We start from the raw sequence: 21,334 nt of genomic DNA on the forward strand, positions 1-21,334 counted from the left end.
TAATAAGAATATTACAAGATTGAAGTAAGAGAGGGACATGATTATATTGGTGGTTTACAAAGATCTTTCTGGAAGCAGTATTTTGAAGAAATTGTTAAGGATCATACCTTTTTCTGCAGAAAAAGCAGTTAGGAGATTTTTCAAGTGAAAAATTATGGCAAGGATTTAACTGGACTGGTTATACTGTGGAATGAAACAGAGCAGGTGATTTAGAGTTATCATTGGCCGTGTTAGAATCAGTAGGATTTGGTCAGTGATTCAATGTGGGGCTAAAGGTGAGGAAAGGGTGACTCAGATATCTCGACAGAACAACTAACAACTAGTTCTTTTTTTTAATTTTTATTTATTTATTTATTTATTTATTTATTATTATTTTTTTTTGAGACGGAGTCTTGCCCTGTCGCCCAGGCTGGAGTGCAGTGGCACGATCTCGGCTCACTGCAAGCTCCGCCTCCCGGGTTCACATCATTCTTCTGCCTCAGCCTCCCGAGTAGCTGGGACTACCGGGCGCCCGCCACCACTCCCTGGTTAATTTTTTTTTTTTGTATGTTTAGTAGACACGGGGTTTCACCGTGTTAGCCAGGATGGTCTCCATCTCCTGACCTCGTGATCCTCCCAAAGTGCTGAGATCACAGGCATGAGCCACCGCGCCCAGCCAGAGCAACTAGTTACATGGCATTGCACTCATTGAACTAGGGAACAAGGGAACACAACTTTTATTTTTACTTCTGTATAGAGAAGATACTTTGTTCATTTGGGGACAGGCTGAATTTGAGGATGATTATATACCATAAATGTGTTGAGAACCAGCAGTCAGTTTTACAAATTTACAGGGATTTTAGGAGAGACAGATGGACAAACTAAATGGATTTATGTGATCATTAACATTTAGGTTATAACTCAGAAGTTCGTGAGCTCCTCTGGAAGAGTCCTTATATTGGGGCATGTGCTAATATCTCCTTTAAAACCAACCATCCAGCAAACAGAAAGTAAACATATGAGCCATTCTCTATCCTTAATAGTCTGATTCAATATGCATGCACTGCCACCAAGACTTAGTTCTTTTAAAAAGCTCCTCTTAAATTCTGATGCTAAGTTTTAATCAAGAATTTTTGGTGTAGTGTGAGAACTGAAGGAAATCTACAAAATGAGGCATTGATCAAAATCAAGATTTGAAGGGATGGTACGGTAAGAATAGCTTATAAAGGAAAGAGGAAGAAGTAGCTAGAGAGGTAAGAAAACCACAGAAATCTGTTGTCACTGAAGGTGAAAAGTGAGATTGTTTGTCTATCATGATCATGACCAAATGCTGCCAAAAGATAAGGCAAATTAGGAGCTCAGAGCTACACAATTATCACTAGTGAATTTAGTAACAGAAGTTTTAGTAAAATAATGGGGATTGAAGCCAGATTATAATGGATTAGGTAAGGAATGAGGAAGATATGAGGAAATAATAGATAGGGGTGTTGACAATTCATTCAATAATTTGAGTTATGAAAAGGACAGAGATAGGACATTCACTGGATGGGAATGTGAGGTTTGTTTTTGAATATATTTTAATGAAAATTTTTAGAAAATACTTTGTGGTTAATACACAAAAGACCTAGTTACCCAAATATAGGTTTGTCAGGTAATGTTGATGGCTCATTTGAGGTCATTTACTTAGAATAAAATCAGTCTCCGGTTGTGCAGTTCTTCTCAAGCTATGTTCAGCTGCCTTGGTTCATGTACAAACAAGGTAGATTCATTCCTGATTAGAGTCTTTGGATGTCCAGGGAAATAGGTGGTTGTAATAAAGTGATCTGACGTTTAGGTCTTAAGTAGGGGACTGACTTGGCTGCAGGAAACAATAAGCAGTGCTCATGGTCTGTTAACTAAGGTCTCAGTTACTGCTTTATACATAAATTGCCTAGTAGAGCACCTGACACATAGTAAGCATTCACCAAGTTATTTCCCCATAATCATTCTTCTTTTCTCTAAAAAAGACTATGCATATGGATTGCTCAGAATTGTAAAATAAATACTCTTCCATTCATTGTCTGTGAAAATACAGTTGGTTATGGCTTCCTGCCTTCAAGTCAAGGGATGCCAGAAATCTACATAACACTTCTAAACTTATAATTTTTCCCAAATTTACAAATCTAGTTTTCCAATGAGAAACACATGTCCTCTTTCTCTGCACTCATTTTGTAAACTGTTCTTTATTCCCTGCAGCAGTTGTCAAACTATGAAATTTAGCCTGAAAGCAAGAAATCACATCTGTGCTGAATGGGACCATGGAGAGAAGCTGGACAGCTGTATATCTGGGGTTTGTTCCCACAGATTAGTTAAATGTGTGTTATAATTGAATCCAGTAGCTTTTCTGATATTGTTAAATGAAAGTCAATAAGCAAGCATCCATCGAAAGTCTCTTGTATGCAATGTGACTTTGATTCAATGCCTTTAGAGAAAGAGCAGTCCATCTAATCTGCTACTAACCCAAATTATTCTCTTTTCATACTGTAGCGGAGGTTTAACTGACATTACAATTGTGTTTGTTAATGTGAAGATAATGGCAAAAACAGAAACAATATAAGTAAGAATATGCCTTCTAATTGTCTATCTTCAGGTCATCAAGGATCACACATTCTCTTAAGGCTTTGCCCGCTGATGGTGTATGGTGGGATCACATGTCCTTGATCTATCTTTTGACTCTTCAAAGTCTGAAAACACTTTCATTCCAATGTGTCTATTTCCTGGAGAATCTAATACATTTTCCTGCTCATAGCGACTTAAGTTGGCAAAATGTTAAGGAGAAAGTAGTGGAGTCAAAGTGATACAGAACAAGTTAGAATGTTTGAAAGTTATAATCATTGAAGAACGTATTTGTATTATTAACCTAAGCTAAACTTTAATTATTAGAATGTGTGAAGTTGAGGATTTAGGAATCTTCTTATGCATATTCCATTTTATTTATTTGCTCTTTGCTCTCCTTGAATCCCAACAAATATAATGAGTTAGCAATCTGCTTTTTCTGAAAGTGAATTTTCTAAAAGCTTTTCTCTGTTCAAGAAAGCATTGAAATTGTTAATGTGTAGTAATACAATTAAAGCATACTAAAGACTACTTTGAATTAGTTTCTTTCATAATCTGTTACTTGGTTTGGCATTCAGTTAAAGTGACTTTTCCTTATTAAAAAGTTCCTATTAGTATTTTTCCCTATACATTAACTTTAGGAATTTGCAATTTAGTACATATTCATTGATCCCTTTAAAGTTATTTCTCCTGGATAATCAGCCTTCTTAATTACTGATTAAAATACCAATACCAAACAACATGTCCATCTTAATCATAATTATACAATGGCTGAGGGAAAAGTCACCTGGAAATCTGTCTCTCAGTTGAATGGTATGACTCTATTTTAAAATACAAATAATAGAATGAAAAAATTTTTCATAAAATTTCTGATATCTAATGTCTTCTAGAGTAACTGTGGCATCAAACATTTCCTCTAATTATATTCATTAGTGAGTTCTCCTGGACAAGTTTTAATTAAGTTGTACAATAAAGATCAATACTCGTGTATTCATTGCAATTTATAACAAGCATATATACTGTTCAGAACAATTTAATTACTGTAATTATAGCACAGAAGATACTTAGTGACTATGCTCTATTACTGCCAATCCCCACTTTTTAATAAATTTGGTAATGAAATTGGGAAATTGACTTCTGAAAATTCACATGTATATATACCCTATGTCTAAACTTCTTTTTTTTTTTTTTTTTTTTGAGACAGAGTCTCGCGTCTCGCTCTGTCTCCCAGTCTGGAGTGCAGTGGCACAGTCTCAGCTCACTGCAAGCTCCGCCTCCCAGGTTCACACCATTCTCCTGCCTCAGCCTCCTGAGTAGCTGGGACTACAGTCACCCCACACCCGGCTAATTTTTTGTATTTTTAGTAGAGAAGGGGTTTCACCGTGTTAGCCAGGATGGTCTCCATCTCCTGACCTCGTGATCTGCCCACCTCGGCCTCCCAAAGTTCTGGGATTACAGGCGTGAGCCACTGAGAGATGACAGCATGCTGGCAGTCCTCACAGCCCTTGCTCCTCTCGGCACCTCCTCTGCCTGGGCTCCCACTTTGGTGGCACTTGAGGAGCCCTTCAGCCACCGCTGCACTGTGGGGGCCCGTTTTTGGGCTGGCCAAGGCGGGAGCCGGCTCCCTCAGCTTGCAGGGATTGTGGAGGGAGAGGCGCGAGCGGAAACCGGGGCTGTGCGGGGCACTTGCGGGCCGGCTGGAGTTCCGGGTGGGCGTGGGCTTGGCGGGCCCCTCACTCAGAGTAGCCCGTCGGCCCTGCCGGCCCCGGGCAATGAGGGACTTAGCACCCGGGCCAGCGGCTGCGGAGGGTGTACTGGGTCCCCCAGCAGTGCCGACCCACCGGCGCTGCGCTCGATTTCTCACCGGGCCTTAGCGGCCTTCCACAGGGCAGGGCTCGGGACCCGCAGCCCGCCATGCCTGAGCCTCCCACCTCCTCCATGGGCTCCTGCGCGGCCGGAGCCTCCCCGACGAGCGCCACCCCCTGCTCCACGGCGCCCAGTCCCATGACCACCCAAGGGCTGAGGAGTGCGAGCGCACGCGCGGGACTGGCAGGCAGCTCCACCTGCAGCCCCGGTGCAGGATCCACTGAGTGAAGCCAGCTGGGCTCCTGAGTCTGGTGGAGACGTGGAGAACCTTTATGTCTAGCTCAGGGATTGTAAATACACCAATCAGCACCCTGTGTCTAGCTCAGGGTCTGTGAATGCACAAGTCTACACTTCGTGTCTGGCTGCTCTGGTGGGGCCTTGGAGAACCTTTGTGTCCATACTCTGTATCTAACTGATCTGATGGGGACGTGGAGAACTTTTATATCCAGCTCAGGGATGGTAAACGCACCAATCAGCGCCCTGTCAGAACAGACCACTCGGCTCTACCAATCAGCAGGACGTGGGTGGGGCCAGATGAGAGAATAAAAGCAGGCTGCCCGAGCCAGCAGTGGCAACCTGCTGGGGTCCCTTTCCACACTGTGGAAACTTTGTTCTTTCGCTCTTTGGGTCCCCGCTGCTTTTTATGAGCTGTAACACTCACCACAAAAGTCTGCAGCTTCACTCCTGAAGCTAGCGAGCCCACCAGGAGAAAGGAACAACTCCAGACGCGCCGCGTTTAGAATTGTAACACTCACCGCGCAGGTCAGCTTCACTCCTGAGCCAGAGAGACCACGAACCCACCAGAAGGAAGAAACTCTGAACACATCCGAACATCAGAAGGAACGAACTCCAGACCCGCCACCTTAAGAGCTGTAACACTCACCGCAAGGGTCCGCGGCTTCTTTCTTGAAGTGAGTGAAACCAAGAACCCACCAATTCCGGACACATCACCACGCCTCACAAACTTCTGTTTTTTTACATAGCTATCTTTGATTTTTTATTTTACTAGTAGGGAAAGTGGAGGCATTAATTACAGTAGTGGCAAAGTGCTTTTTCATGCATATTGTCATGAATACTGAGATTATGAAAGTGTATATAAGAACACCTGTAATAATTATATCAGTTATGTGAAAGATAATTTAGTGGTGTTATGTAGTCAGATATTCTGTTTTTATTTTTATAAATATGACTAAAATTTTTATCATTTTAATTTTCTTCAATAGGAGTATTATTTTGGTTCAAAAAGAAGGCCCCCAAATATGCTAACTTCTTTTAAATTTCTACTTTCACAATTCTTTATCTGGTACATTGATGAACAGATCATTCTACTGATGTACCATATAAAGAATTGTGAAAGTAGAAAATTTCTAGTGGCATCAATAGGTATGTAACAGGGTTTCTCAACTTTGGCACCAGTGAAATTTTGGCCAGATAATTCTTTTCTGGGGAGGTTGACAGTGCACTGCAGGATGTTTCACCGCATACCTGACTTCTTCCCATTAAATGCCAGAAGCAAGTATTCATCCACTAACGAACTCAGAAAATAGATAAATGCCTCCAAATGTGTCCAGACATTATTATATCTCCATGTTGAGAACCACTGGTGTATGCTGATTAGCCACACCCTCCGGATCTTCCCACTGACCAAATTATTCATTCATAAGATAAAGAGCTAATGAACTGAGGCTAGGTTCATAGGCCTGTGTCAAACATGGTGTTCTTATAAGAGAATTCTGTGCATTCAATTTTTTAGAGATAGGAATTGAGTAGTCATAGAATATTAAGTAATAATACCTAACTCAGATTTAGGAAAGGCAAGATGAGAATAGTGTCCTGAAGAAGGAAGTTCCTGAAATATGTTTTGAAGGACAAAGGAAACGTTAGCAATTCAGAAGGTAAAAGAAAGATATGTATTTTAAAATTTGCACATACATTTTAGTTATTTTCTCTGAGAATCAAATCCTAATTTATTCTCCATTATATAAACAAAATCATAATGTAATAATATGCAAATAATCGCTAAAATGCCTAATTTTACTCTTTTTCTCAATTTCCATTTTATAAATGGGATGTGTAATTACCTTTTTAAGATTGTGAATTTTATGAAATCATTTGTTTCAAGAAAGACCGCAATTTTAGGCAGTAGTGGGAAGATACATACATGTATTTCTTGTGAATTTCCTAGTCTGTATACGAAGAAAACTATTTGACCATATCACTGTAAGATTATAGATTCCTAATGTAGTTATTCTCATGTATTCTGCAGTGTATTCCAACATTGAGAACGCTCAAATTGTATTAACAGCCAAGCTAGTTTTTTGAGGTAATTCGTTTAGTCCAACACATACATATTTTCCAGGAAAAAAAAAGGTAAAAATGGTAATTTAGTTTAAACCTAATTCAAATGCGGTTAACTGAATCTTGAAAAGCCATCTGAAATTCTGTTGATAATAATTCATATTTCATATTAGTAAGAGGTCTACAAGGAATGCTGTGTTTCTCATGGTAGGCTGGTTATGAATTCCGGGAATTCCTATGCACATCAGTTTGCCGCCAAAGGATTAAGTTCCATTTGATCGCCATCATTAGCACCCTTAGTTTGCTGATTTGCTGTACTTTGTCTCATCTACACAGATATGCTGCTGCTCAATATAAAAGGTGAATCAAATGGATCATTAAGATGAATAAACATAAAATTTAGGTTCTGCAACCCCTTGGTATTTAGTCATGTCTAGACACAGCCCTAGTGTCCCAGAAAAACTAAAATGAGGACAAGGGCATTGAAGTTTAACGTAGTCTTATTCCCATGGAAACCAGAAAAGCCAACCATAGAGTAAAAAGAAGAGTATGGATCTGTCTGAAAAGTTAGATGTAGTGAGTGGCAGGATTTGCAAGGTCAGTGGGTATTAGAACAGTTTTTGTTTGTTTTTTTGTTTTTTAAAGAATAGTTTTTCAGTTAGGTCACCATTCCTTTAAGAAATTAATAGTTCCACAAATTAATTATTATTCCTTAAAACAAGTATGATTTGAGTAGGTTAAAAATGATATAAACATTATATTGCATGCATTTTATAGTTAATGAGGTCAGAAAATGGATGAATATAGTATATTTAGCAACAACCTGTATATGTGTATATATAGGTAATATTTAGTATATTTGTTTTTCTACAGATTTTGTTATTGATTTATTTTAATGTTACTAACATTATTATATACTTTCAATGTGGTTTATAAGATATGCATGTTCCCAAACGTGCTTTTGTCTCATTAATTTTTGCTACTGTGAAATAAATGATGCATAATAATAGTTAAATGTACATAATTTCTCTAAGATGTAGAAAATTTCCTCAGTCATAATAATGTTATATTATCTTATAAAGTATTACAACACATCCCAGCCTATCAACTGTTACTTCTTTCGTACTTCAGGCTTACACTTACACATAGAATCATCCTTTTAGAAATGGTAGCATTTCAAGATACTGGCTTTTGAATATAGCTTAAGGAAGCCTCAATACCTCTACATAGGAATAACTCAAGTGTTTCCCTTTCAGGTTCATATTCCAGGCTCATTCAAAGTTGTTCTGTTGCACAGCAGGCCAGGTAGAACCATGTGGGATAGGTATAATAGGTTGGAAAAATAATGATCTGTGATCCAGGGCTAAAGTATTTTGACTAGACAGTACCCTATAAGCTAGTTTGATTTCTCAGAGACAGTATGTAACACCATATGTATGATATGTATGAGTGTGTATGTGTGTGCATGGGTGTGTGTGTGTGTGTGTGTACATACTCATAAATGGCTTCCTTTTGTAATGACGATACTCAAACTTCCGTCCTGGAGTTTCTAAATATCTTGGGATTCCCATATATAATGTATCTGACAGTTCTACATGAAACATCCTTTTTAGACTATGGTCATATCTAAGAAGAAGATATCTTTGGGAATGCAATGGATTCTTAAGTATAACAACTATCTCAAGAACTGCTACAATTTCCTTGTCTTGGTTAAGGGTGTGTAGATTTATTTCTTAATTAAACTTGCAATTTGGATTACAGATTACTGTTAATATTACAAAAAATGTTAGAAGCTTGGGAATAGTTTATTGCTGTTTAATGTAAGTTATTTGTTAATTGCTGCGTAACAGCTTTCCAGAAGAAAATAAAATACATTTAGCTACAATTTTATGGCTGCAGCTTAATCCCAAAACCTAGAGCTTTGTACAAGGCCGCATGAACCTTTCATTTTTGTGGGCTTACATTTTGTCTTTTTTTTCCTTATTAGTTTTTTTAATTTATTATTGTTTTGCAAGAAAAAAATTAGGGTAATGATTTGCTTTCAGAGAATTTTGCTGTGATTGTTCTTCAAATGTTTATTTAAAATCATTTGTTCTCTTGCATCAATATATTTTCTTTAAATTATACCCATTGTATTCATCATCATGAACACTTAATTTCAGTTATGGAAACAACATGCAATTTTAATAACACTATTAAGATAGAGATACAATATTCATGATAATATACATTTCACTGAGTTTTTTGTTCTCTTCTTTTCAGTGAATTTATTGGATTCACGCACTGTCATGGGGGACCTGGGATGGATTGCTTTTCCAAAAAATGGGGTAAGTTTTATGAAAGTTTTTCTAAAACTTAAGCTATATGCATAAGCATCTTGATACTTGTAACACAGGAATGAAGATGTACTGGATGCATATGTTGTTAAGACAGGAGGTGCTATGTGTGTGTTGGATGGGGTGAGGGAACTTCAAATAACTCTAATCAAAAAAGGAACACTAGGGAAGGGCTTTCAGTGACTGAAGAGTAAATATGTTATTTCCTCTCTGAGTATTGTTCCACAAAGAAATGTGAAGTTTCCTTCAGCATTTAGGAAAAGTTCACATTAAAACAACAAAGAAACTTTCAGAATTAGTTTATATTAAAGATAAAAGTATTTGATTTGCTATTAATTTGCCATCATCCTGGCATATTGCATAGGAAATAAAATGTAACAGGTCTGTGATCAGTGTTGATTCAAAGCTGGGACCAATTTAATTTTTACTTCGTTTACAGAATCAGGGAAAAAAGTATTACAAGAAATTCCTTTAAATGACATTGAAATAAGAAAAGATTCTAAGAAACTATTATAGTAGCATGTACACATGCAATTCATGTAGAAAATTGTGCACACTTATATTTTTAGATGATATCAAAGGTTAATTTGAGTAATCAAATATTATAACAAATTTTGTTATAACAACCTAAAGAGGCAAAATTTTCATTTTCAAATTAATGAGTAAACCAGATGTGTAAATCAGTCCTTTACTAAGAAAGTTATTATGGAAATAACACATTGTATTAATTATTCTAATTCATAATAATTTGTATATTAACATCCTCATCTCAGATGGCTTTTATATTTTTCATCAATTTGGTATTTCTTTTTAGTTGTTAAAAGTTACAGATGTATTTAAAGACATAATATTAAAAAGGAATGCTAGTAGATTTTTAAGGTATTAGAACATAAAGGTAAGGCAAAATAAGAAAAAAGAAACAAAAACATTGCATAACCCAGGTAGAGCCAGGCTCAAGATAACAGCATGTGTACTTTCAATGTGTTCCTCTTTTATCTTTCTTACACTCTTCCTTCTTCCCTTCCTTTCTTCCCTGCACCACTACACACTCTTTCTTTCATCTATCATCACTCCATACAGATAAATGGCTGGCTAACGTCTATCTATGAGAACCTATACAGATATTTTGTATTCTCCCTTTTTTCATGTACCAAAAATAATCTATTGAATAAATATTTTAAATTTTTTTCTTTCTGGGAGGATGGCTGATGTGCTGTGTTGAAATTAATTTTTTAGAATCCAGAGAAACTATATGAGATATTCTCTTTGAATTTAGTTCGGTGTTTTTCTCCAGTTTCCACTCCGACGTTATCAAAATAGGGCCTTGAAAGAGCGTATCTGGGAGAGTATATGTACGGTGTTGTAGTTGCTGTTGCAACTATAAATTTAAGGACAATTACTCAATTTTCTACATGATTTCTGTATGAAACGCAATCAATTGCTTTATAAAAACATAATCCTTCTGTATTGGGAGTGGGATTTTTTAAATTATTCTAACAACTTCATGCTGTCTTTTTTTTCTATTATTGTTAATATAGTGGTGTATTTGTTCTGTTTTTTAAACAATGAGCATCCTTTTCAAAATTCTTGTAATTATGCTGAGTAATGTTTCCTTTGACATAGTGTACCAAATGTTAATATTGAAGACAGGAAAGTTAATTTAGAGGGGCTTAATGAATGTGTATTTGAGTGTGAGAAATGTGTGTGGGATTCAGGCGTTATGTTTTGTATTATATCACTTAAATGCAAAATGAAGGAAAAAATATTATATTTAAGGAAAATGAATGTTCAAGGTATACACAATGATAGTAAAAATGTATACACTTAAAATATTTTTAGTTAGCTGGGCCATTTGTGATTAGATAAGCAACATAATCATAGGTGAAATATAGATCATCAGAATGATGTACATAAAAACTGTGGAGTAATGAACTCCATTTTTTTTTTCAATAAATGCCACAAGAAAACTGGAAAAAAAATGTTCAAGTCAATTGTTTTGGAACTCTGGAATTCAAATAACATCTTGGAGCAATATAGGGCATGCTTATTTAAGAAAAATGACTGAATCTTTTAAAAATAGCAAGGTTCGTGGCATTTTACTTGCTGCATGTCCTTTCTGCCTCTCTAGCTCTGAGGTAGTCTTGAAAAGCCAAAATTCAGCCATCATGGTGAAAACCAGTAGCCTAGTAAGAACAGAAAGGAAGTAGGAGATTCTTCCCAGCCTCAATTTCAGAGAATTGTCTTTATTTGACATGTCTGAGAACTCTCTAGAAGACTACATTGTAAGACACTCTTGATTTCACCTGGCTTAGAGCTCTTGAAGTAGCTTTTTCTCAGCTGGGAATTTGTCAGAAAGAGAGGCAATTGTCTGATTTTTCTTCTGTGTGAGGGGCTAGATAAAATTTGGGACAAACAATAGGCTTTTGCCAACCAGAAAACTTAAGGAAAGCTGGAAACCGAGATGTCCACATTGATTTTAAAATGTCTCAATGAATTATTTGGAATTTATAAGGCCATGCACATGTGTAGGGCTGTGTACATGCCCAGGGATGTATGTATGCTCAGGAAAGACCTGAGAAAGACCTAAGGTTTTACTTGTGCACAAGCAGGAAGTGAAGGTTAAGGTAGGTCTTTAATTGCTTAGCTGAATATTGAAGCAATGTCCCAACATGCACGTACAGACCCTCAGCAAAGTTGAGAACACTTACTGGTTTGAGATTAACAAAATATTCTGTCTGAGCAATACTGGTATGTAAGCTAATAGAGCAATGACTTCGGCCGGGCGCAGTGGCTCACGCCTGTAATCCCAACACTTTGGGAGGCCGAGGCGGGTGGATCATGAGGTCAGGAGATCGAGACCATCCTGGCTAACACAGGGACACCCTGTGTCTACTAAAAATACAAAAAAATTAGCTGGGCGTGGTGGTGGGTGCCTGTAGTCCCAGCTACTCGGGACGCTGAGGCAGGAGAATGGCGTGAACCCGGGAGATGGAGCTTGCAGTGAGCCAAGATTGCGCCACTGCACTCCAGCTTGGGCAACAGAGCGAGACTTCGTCTCAAAAAAAAAAAAAAAAAAAAAAAAAAAATTGAGCAATGACTTCAATGTCTACACGTGGCCATTGAAAAATACAGAATTTACAGAATTATTTCAGAAAAGTCATTAAAGAAACAAACATTAACACACCCTGCAGAGTGGGGGAGAATCTAATTTTCAGAGTTGTCACGTTATTTAATATGCCAGATTTGCAATAACAAAAAACTGAGAAATGCAAAGGTAAAAAGAACAAAAACAATTATTAGACTTTGTACTGAAGATGCCCAGCTGATAAAATATGTTGAAAGAAGTAAAGGAAAATATGTGTAAAGAACTAAAAGAAAGTCTAAGAGCAATGTATAATTGAATTCAAAATATCAATAAAGAGATAGAACCTCTTATAAATGAAAAATAAAGTGGAGTTGAAAAGTATAAAAACAAATGAAGAATTTGCAGTACAGGCTTAACAGCAGATTTGAGCAGAGAGAAGAAAGAATAACCCACTTGAAGATAGGACAACTGAGACAATCAAATCTGAGGAACAAAAAAGAAAAATCAATGAACAGAAATAAACAGAAACTTAGAGATCGGTAGGAAGAACACAGCTATAATGGGAGTCTCAGAAGAAGAGAGGCCAAATGGATCAGAACAAATATTTGAAGTATTAATGGAAATAACGTTTCCAAATTTGATGAGGAGACATTAATGCACACATTCAGGAAACTCAACACACACAAGCAGGATAAAGCTAGAGAGATTCACAACTAGACACATTATAGTTAAACTGTCAAAAGCCAAAGAGGGGGAATTTCAAACGTAGCAAGATTCAAACATCTCACCTTGTATAAAAGATCCTCAGTACTTTGCACGGCTAATTTCTCACTAGAAATAATGGGGTCCAGAAGGCAAAGTGATGACCTCTTCAAAATGCAAGAAGAGAAAGACTGTGGAGCTAGAATTCGATATCCAGGAAAACTGGCTTTCAAAAATGAAGAAACTAACACATTCTCAAATAAGTAAACTCTGTCAACTATAAATGATCAAAATAAATATTTTTACTACCAGAAATATAATTTTAGAAATAGGTTTTACACATATACAACCCACATATTTTTTTCTGAGAAAACTGCATCTTTATTTTCCTTTTATTCTCTCTACTTCATTTCCATAGAGAAACATAAACTGATTATTTTATTTCCCTCAAGTTTGAAAAATGCATTTTAAGTAACAACAGTTAATTTTACAATAGTTTATTTATGGTATTGTTTTATGATTTGATGTTATGTTTTAATAAAAACCACACAGTGCTGCTGTTTGCATTTATGCTTTCATAGATATGGCTTAAAATCATTTTATTTCAAATTCAAGTATGATTTGCATATTAACATTGTTTTAAAGAAATCAAGTATAATTTGAATCAGTAAGTGGCCTTAAATATTTGTTGTATACAATATCTTACACCAGAGTCTGATTTATATAAAACTTGGGTAAGAGAAGGGTCCCTGTCATTGAGTGAGTCTCATATAACTTAACCCTATTGCTCCATTCATTCAGGAAATATTTACCTGAATATTTTTTGTTTTTGAGACAGAGTTTCGCTTTTGTTGCCCAGGCTGGAATGCAATGGCACGATCTCAGCTCACCGCAACCTCCACCTCCTGGGTTAAAGCAATTCTCCTGCCTCAGCCTTCCAAGTAGCTGGGATTACAGGCATGTGCCACCACACTCGGCTAATTTTTTTTTTTTTTTTTTTTTGAGACGGAGTCTCGCTCTGTCGCCCAGGCTGGTGTGCAGTGGCGCGATCTCGGCTCACTGCAAGCTCTGCCTCCCAGGTTCACGCCATTCTCCTGCCTCAGCCTCTCCGAGTAGCTGGGACTACAGGCGCCCGCCACCACACCCGGCTAATTTTTTGTATTTTTAGTAGAGACGGGGTTTCACCGTGGTCTCGATCTCCTGACCTCGTGATCCGCCCGCCTCGGCCTCCCAAAGTGCTGGGATTACAAGCGTGAGCCACCGCGCCCGGCCAACACTCGGCTAATTTTGTATTTTATTAGTAGAGACGGGGTTTTTCCATGGTGGTCAGTCTGGTCTCCAACTCCCGACTTCAGGTGATCCGCCTGCCTCGGTCACCCAAAGTGCTAGGGTTACAGGCATGAGCCACCACGCCCGGCCTGCCTGAATATTTACCTATATCATGTAAGTTATGAATTCTGCTCTAGAGATTGTTTTTTTTTTATGCTACCAGAAAACTTACTTCGTTTTGTATTATTTACGTATAGTTTCTTCCTCTAAAGAGAATTCCTGATTTAAAGTGAATCAATCTTACTCAGATTTTTATCCCCAGTTGTGGAGATATTGCCTGGCATATTGCCTAATACAGATGATATATTTAATAAATATATATTAAGTTGTATTGGTCCCTTGGGAATTCAAAACGCCTTATAAATAATAAAAAAGCAATTGTGTGAATATTCAATTAAAAGTACTACACTTTCTTCACTTTTTTCAGAATATTCTTCTTAACTTTAGGCCTTAAGAATGGATATGTTTATTTCTTATACTGGTAAAAATGTCTACCTCAAATCTGGGCTTAAGAATTTGGCAAGAATTTAAGGGAAACACTATTATTCATTCCTCATAAGCAGACACACATACCATACATTTGTTAAAAACAATCATTGCACCTGCAATACTTTTCTGTATTTGTCCTCTTTATTACATTGTAAACTCATAGACTTACTGTAATTATTTCATATTTGCCACTTTACAGTGTTTCTAAAACTTTACTCAATTTCCAGCTTGTAACAGAACTTCAATAAATATTTATTGGAAGGATAACTTATTTTTTATTTGTAAAATGGGGCCTAAATTACGTACAGTTTTCTGATAAATACGAAGTAAGTAAAACCTAGCAAAGAACTTGACACAGTATTGGCAGTCAGTAAATATCCTTTCCTTGACCTTCTATTGCATTTCTATTTTAATGCTAAGAGATCCACCACTCCATAAGGTTTTTTTTGTTTGTTTTAGCATATACATATATATATATATATATATATATATATATATATATATATATATAAGCGTGAGCTACCGCGCCCGGCCATGAGTTTTGCATATATATATATATATATAATCCCAGCACTTTGGGAGGCCGAGGCAGGCAGATCACGAGGTCAGGAGATCGAGACCACGGTGAAACCCCGTCTCTACTAAAAAATACAAAAAATTAGCCGGGTGTGGTGGCGGGCGCCTGTAGTCCCAGCTACTCAGAGAGGCTGAGGCAGGAGAATGGCGTGAACCTGGGAGGCAGAGCTTGCAGTGAGCCGAGATTGCGCCACTGCACTCCAGCCTGGGCGACAGAGCGAGACTCCATTTCAAAAAAAAAAAAAAACTCATATGTGTATATGTATATGCAAAACTCATATGTATATAAATATGAGTTCATTTTTAACACATAAAATTTGAAGATTTCATATAAAATCTGAATTTCAAGTTTCTGTTAATTGGATATTTCAGAAAGCCAGAGCCAGGAGCCTTTCATAGCTTGAATAGTCCAAAGCTGAGTAAAACTGCCCTATAGGAGGGTATGCAAATTCTCCTGTTTGACTTACTTACTACCCGACACTCCCCATTCATTTAAGTTACCAATCTGTGACAATGACGGCAATGAATAGTCATTTTTTTGCTATTGCAGAAACATCCACATTTTTTTTTGTTTGTTTCGGGAGGGACCTAACAAAAAAAAAAAAAAAAAAAAAATTTTCTGTGCCTGCTGGCATGGTTTCTTTTTAGTCTTTGAGTACTTCCCCTTAATTAGGAAACGCCATTTGAATGTTGGCATCTACATGTATTTTTCAACTGTTACATATGTGATAGACCGTATTTATTTGTGTGTGTTTGTGTGTGTGTATTTGTGTGCCTGTTGGTCTGCCTCGTGATAGTAACTTTAACTCTCCTCTTTTTTCTTCTGGACATATCTAGCAGTACAATGTTACAGCAAATTTTATGCAAATTTGCTGCATTTATTCATTCCACAAATATTTATCGGGCTCCCAGTGTATTTCCCTCAGTCTTCTAGGCACTGGGGCTATAGCAGTGAAGTAAAACACCCCAAATTCCTTACATCCTAGAGCTTAAGGGAGCATTATGGTCCTGCGAATGAGTAATCACGGAGAAAAAAGCGGTAGATAATACATTTTCTTGTATTGTTCTTTCTTTTTATAGATGTGCAAAAGTGTCAGAGAGATGATGGTATTTGATCAAGGTCACTCAAGTAGTTTGCGACACACCTGGGAAGAGCATGTATTCTGTATTTGGCACATGCAGTGTCATATCGCTCTTTCTAATTCTATCTTGCTATGAAAAAATACACTTTCAGTACATAAACATACACCAACATTGAGTACTAATAATGACAATGCACAAAGGGACACTTAATATTCTGTCTGTAGATGAACAAAAAATGAGGTTCAGTATGGGTAAGTGACTTTCCCAAGGCTTTCCATTTACTTGGAGACTGAGTCCATTTCAATCCCAGGTCATCCAGCTTCCTGATAATTTAAAACCAGAGATGAGCTACTCTAAATGGTTAGGTTTTCAGAGTAATGACCAGGTTCTGGCAGGTACCCAGACTTTTAGTTTATACCTACAAGAGTCCATGCTAAAGAGGGAATTCACCTCAAAGAGAAGTTTTAAAATGTCCAGAGTGGGTTGCATTCTATCCACTGTTAGATCGTAAATGTTGAAACATATAGAACATAGCTACTCAAATTTCTGCAAGGTTTCCCTTTCTCATTGAGTGTCAAATGTATGTTAGCAAATTCCAAACCTGAATGTTTGAAAAAGATAAACAAAACCTTTAAGAACATAAATATCTTTCTTAAAAGGTAAAAGTTTTGTTTTATATAAATCTCATTTTAATTAAAATTATGAAAGCATTTAGAATCAATTTTAAAACTTCATAGAAATACACTAATCTCAATTTTCCAATCAAATTGCTTGGCGGAATAATAGTAAACCCAATAGACTCTGTAAAATAAATATTTCCTCACTTAAAGCTTTCCTCCCTCTTTATCTTTCTGCCCTTAAGCTATCAATCTCATTATTCATAGCTTCACTAGCCTATATGTACACAACCTAAAAATGTATTTTGTTTTTGCTTCCTTCTAATTACATTACAATTGTTTCAGTCACTGTCTGGAACATTTTATATTGATTAATTTATATAGTCTAAGCCTTTATGTGAACATAATCGTTCCCTGGAAATTTTTATCAAGTGTTTTCAAGGCTTATTCTTGTGAGAATAAAATTATTGGTTTGGTGTTTGCTTAGAACAGTTTGTGATCTCATGTCTTAGAAATTCCACTATTGCTCTTTTTTTTTCTGTAAGCTACTGTTATGTATGATCACAAGATACACCTGCCTCCTTTGCTTTGGTGGAACCAGCCTTCTCCCCACTGAGTTGTCTGTGCTTCCTGTAACACACAGTGGGGAAACCGCTACATTCCCCTGAGCATCACTGCTCAGTTGTATTGCTAATTCTGCTTTGATTTTTGCTCTATTTTCTTCCTCCAGTCAAATAAAGAATATAAGCATCATTTTAAATTTTTTTCTAATGCTGGTCTTAAGAACTTTTAGGATCATTCATAATCATTTTTTCATTTGAAGATTTCAGATTATTGACTTAAGTGGTATCTGTACTAAAATGGAGACAAAGTAAGTTGCTCTCTGCCTTGAGGAGACAGAAAAAATAACCCTACATTGTAGATACTTCAAAACAGGAGTTTATGGCTTTTCTTGTTTTATTGTAGCTTTGTTCTATTATTTTTTTGAGACTGAGAACCCTTGTGCTTACTTTTGAAGCTGAAAATAACTCAGGTTTTTACTCAAAATGGACTGTGAATACATTGTTAGTGTTTTATGTGTTTTCTCCTGAATCAAGAAAAACTTAAGCTGGATTTTCCATTCTGGTACTCAGATTTTGACAATAGTGTGCATGTTTGTGTTTGTGTGCGTGTGTTTTGTGTATGATTCCTTGTCCCTCAAATTAAAGGCAAGAATGAGGAGAAGTATTTGAACTCTGCTGATCTCGTATTTTGTTGAGGATCACGTGAGTTTTGCCAGAACCTTATTTTGGCTTTGCTTCCTACTGAAAGATGTACCCTAAAACTTAAAGTATAATAATAATAATAAATAAAAAATAAAAATAAAAAAATAAAACCAGCAACTCAAGTTGCATTGGTTTGGTTCAAACGAAAAAACAAAATGACTAGCGCAGAAGCCCACCCTGAGCAAGAAGGGGCTGAAGTGGGTGAAAAAAGAGCACATTAGTGGATATAGAAAAGCTCTTTATTTGAACAGTGATAGAAAAGAATTCTAAAGGGAATGGATATTATAATATATAATGCAAATGCCGATATAATGAACAAGCCTGATCCAAAGTAGCTTTGGATTCATTATTTTTTAGACAAATAAAAAGCATGCCCCATCTGTAAAATAATTAAGAGAAATAATTTGTGGAACTCAAGATAGTCATTAAGCATACACTGAAGTATAGAAGACAAAACGTTTTGCATTAGGTTTCTCACATGGAAACTTAGCAATTATGAATAAAGTTCTTTAAAATGTCCGTCTCTGCTTCTGCGTATAAGACAAGTGTTGTATTTAGTCTTTGAGATATGCAAACACTTACAATGAATTGATAATAGTCATAGCATATTCCTGCATAGTATGATTGAGATATACACGCATTATTTGTTCATTAGCTTCATTAGGTATCACTGTGTTTACCCTGGTTATATATTTAAAATCAATATAAATTAATGCCAATATTTTCTTCTTTAGAAGTTCTCAAAACACTTTTCCTAATTAACAGAGAAACTCATAAATTGGAAAATGACCTTTATCCATAATATCATCTTATTAATCTCTTTTTAACCCAACTGCAATTGGCTAGCTAAATGTCCTACCCTTTAGATTTAAGTATTACTTCCTCAGTAAAGTATGACATCCAGACAAACTCTGTTCCTCCTCATTAGCAGTTCATGCAGTGAAATCCATCTCTTATCCCCTGCATCCCAACCTGTATCTAATGTTTTCACTCCAGATTACAACGTGTACAGCTGTGTTATCCACACTTATCGCTTTGTCTAGTTTTGCATCCAACTGTTTATTATTCTGATTTTTTTCTTTTTTAGATTGCTTTTTTCACTTGTTTGTAAAATAGGCAGGAAGCAAACGTGAACAAAGAGTTTCAGGGCATTTATAGAGTCACATACAAGTTATTGTTACCTACTTCTGTGACATGAGGTACCCGTTAACAGACTTGTACCAGATGTCTATTTCCCAGTATAATTTCCACAATCTCATATTGAGTCCAAATATTATCCTTTTCCCCATTATGTATAGAGGGATACATAGGTCGCTGTCTAAGTGGTTCTCTGCCTAATGATATGGCCCATGCAAAACCCAGGCCTAAAGTTATTTTTCTTTTGAAAAATAATCTCCTGACATTGATATTTGCACCGGTTTCCGTATGTGAGTATAATTATTTTCTGTTTTGTTTTTTCCTTCCATCTTCCCATTTATTAATGAAAATGTTAAATAAAACTAGGCCTTGCAGAGTTCCCTGGGGACCAACCACCAGGTATTTTTCCAAGTGGTTTGATTGCTGTTTATCATGATCTTTTTTTAAAACCATCCTTCAGCTGTTTTCAATTCCTGTGGCAGGGCTCCCATGCAAGTCAATTAGAATTAATTTTGCAAGCAAATACTTTATGGTTCTGAGTACATAATCTCCCTCTCCCACAGAGAAAAAATATACTGTAATCATCCTGCATTCCTGTTGATTATTTCCATTAAAGGCAGCAGGGGAAGAGAGACTCCTCTTGCTTTTGAAGTTTTTTGAGGCTTTGGCTGTTCATTGCCTTATTCTCTCTCTCTTTTGTGTTGTTCAGTGCTTGCACTAATGGGGAAAATGAGGGTCCAAACTGCCCAACCTGAAATTTTGGTCCTTTGTAGCCCAGCCATTGTTGTTTGTGTGATCCTATATCCCCCAATACTTTCCCTCTAATGAGCTAATTTCTTTCATCTTAACTCTACAAATGATTCATATGAATTTCTACTTCTGGTGTTTTCCACAAATTACTTGAAATACTTCTTACTCTCCATAAAATCCATCTTAATGATAATCCTTTTTTCAAGGTACAGCTCAAGTTATACAACATGAAACCTCTCATTACCACCCAGAAGTGTGGATACTTCTTTGGATGAATCAATATAGAAATTATTGTATATTGAACGCATTGAAAATTAGGTATTTATAGTGTTATCGATTGTGTGAATACTGTAAACTATTCTACTGTAAAGACCTTTTTGTCTTCACCTCTAGCACATCACTCTGTGCCTCAAATATAAATTTGCATTACCTATATCAGTTACTGATTGATATTCAGGTATTTAAATCTTTAGGAAGTAGTGATAGTTTGGAACCAAAAGGCTGCACATTTTTTTTTTTTTTTTTTTTTTTTGCTGAAAATTGAACAGTGAAACAAAGATAACAACCTTTGGATTTAGGGGTTTCTATTTATTTTGTATTGTGCTAAGCTGAACCAATCATACTTTACAACTTATTTTTACCAAAAGTGCTTATGCCAAGCACAGAGATTATGGTGGTAAACAGGACTCAGTTTCTGTCCTCAAGTATTAAAAAACATCGGTTTGAAGGACGTCTCCTAGAGTTGTGACATATGCAACCTGCACAAACATAAACACAACATTGGGGCTACTTCTCCATTGAGTTTGATCCAATTTACTAATATATATAAATATTTGCATCCTTAGTGGCTGTATAGTTAATCTATATTAACTATACAGCCACTAAGACCTCTATAGGTCTTGACATCTGCTAATCTAGATCCCAGATATGATCCCATTGTTTACTGCCTCATGCGTAGCAAATTAATCTTTTTGTTTCTTCATCTATATATTATGTATAATACGACCTACTGTACAAGATTGTTCTAAGGATTAGAATGATTCAATGATGCAGTGTTTAGCACAATACCTGACCCATATTGAGGACTCAGTGTGATGTTGGCATTATTCTTGTTCTTGTTCTTGGTTTCTGTTTTGGTTTTTGAGATATACATGCATTATTTGTTCATTAGGTTCACTAGGTGTCACTGTGTTTACCCTGGTTATATGTTTAAAATCAATATAAATT

General features: G+C 36.4%; 1 protein-coding gene across 8 annotated transcripts in view; it reads left to right on the plus strand.

Moving 5' to 3' along the window:
- The window catches only part of EPHA5 (EPH receptor A5), a 364,565-nt gene that overhangs the window by 19,541 nt on the left and 323,690 nt on the right, over positions 1 to 21,334 (plus strand). For 7 of the 8 annotated variants that reach the window (XM_055297460.2, XM_055297462.2, XM_055297461.2 and 4 more), the window contains exon 2: positions 9,001 to 9,065. In XM_055297460.2, coding sequence (XP_055153435.1) covers positions 9,001 to 9,065 — 65 coding nt within the window. Of the gene's footprint in view, positions 1 to 5,030; positions 5,352 to 9,000; positions 9,066 to 21,334 lie in introns of those variants that run through there. The other variant, XM_063611218.1, reaches the window with a different exon arrangement.

Source organism: Symphalangus syndactylus, chromosome 10 (assembly GCF_028878055.3).
Source record: "Symphalangus syndactylus isolate Jambi chromosome 10, NHGRI_mSymSyn1-v2.1_pri, whole genome shotgun sequence".
Classification (NCBI taxonomy): domain Eukaryota; kingdom Metazoa; phylum Chordata; class Mammalia; order Primates; family Hylobatidae; genus Symphalangus; species Symphalangus syndactylus.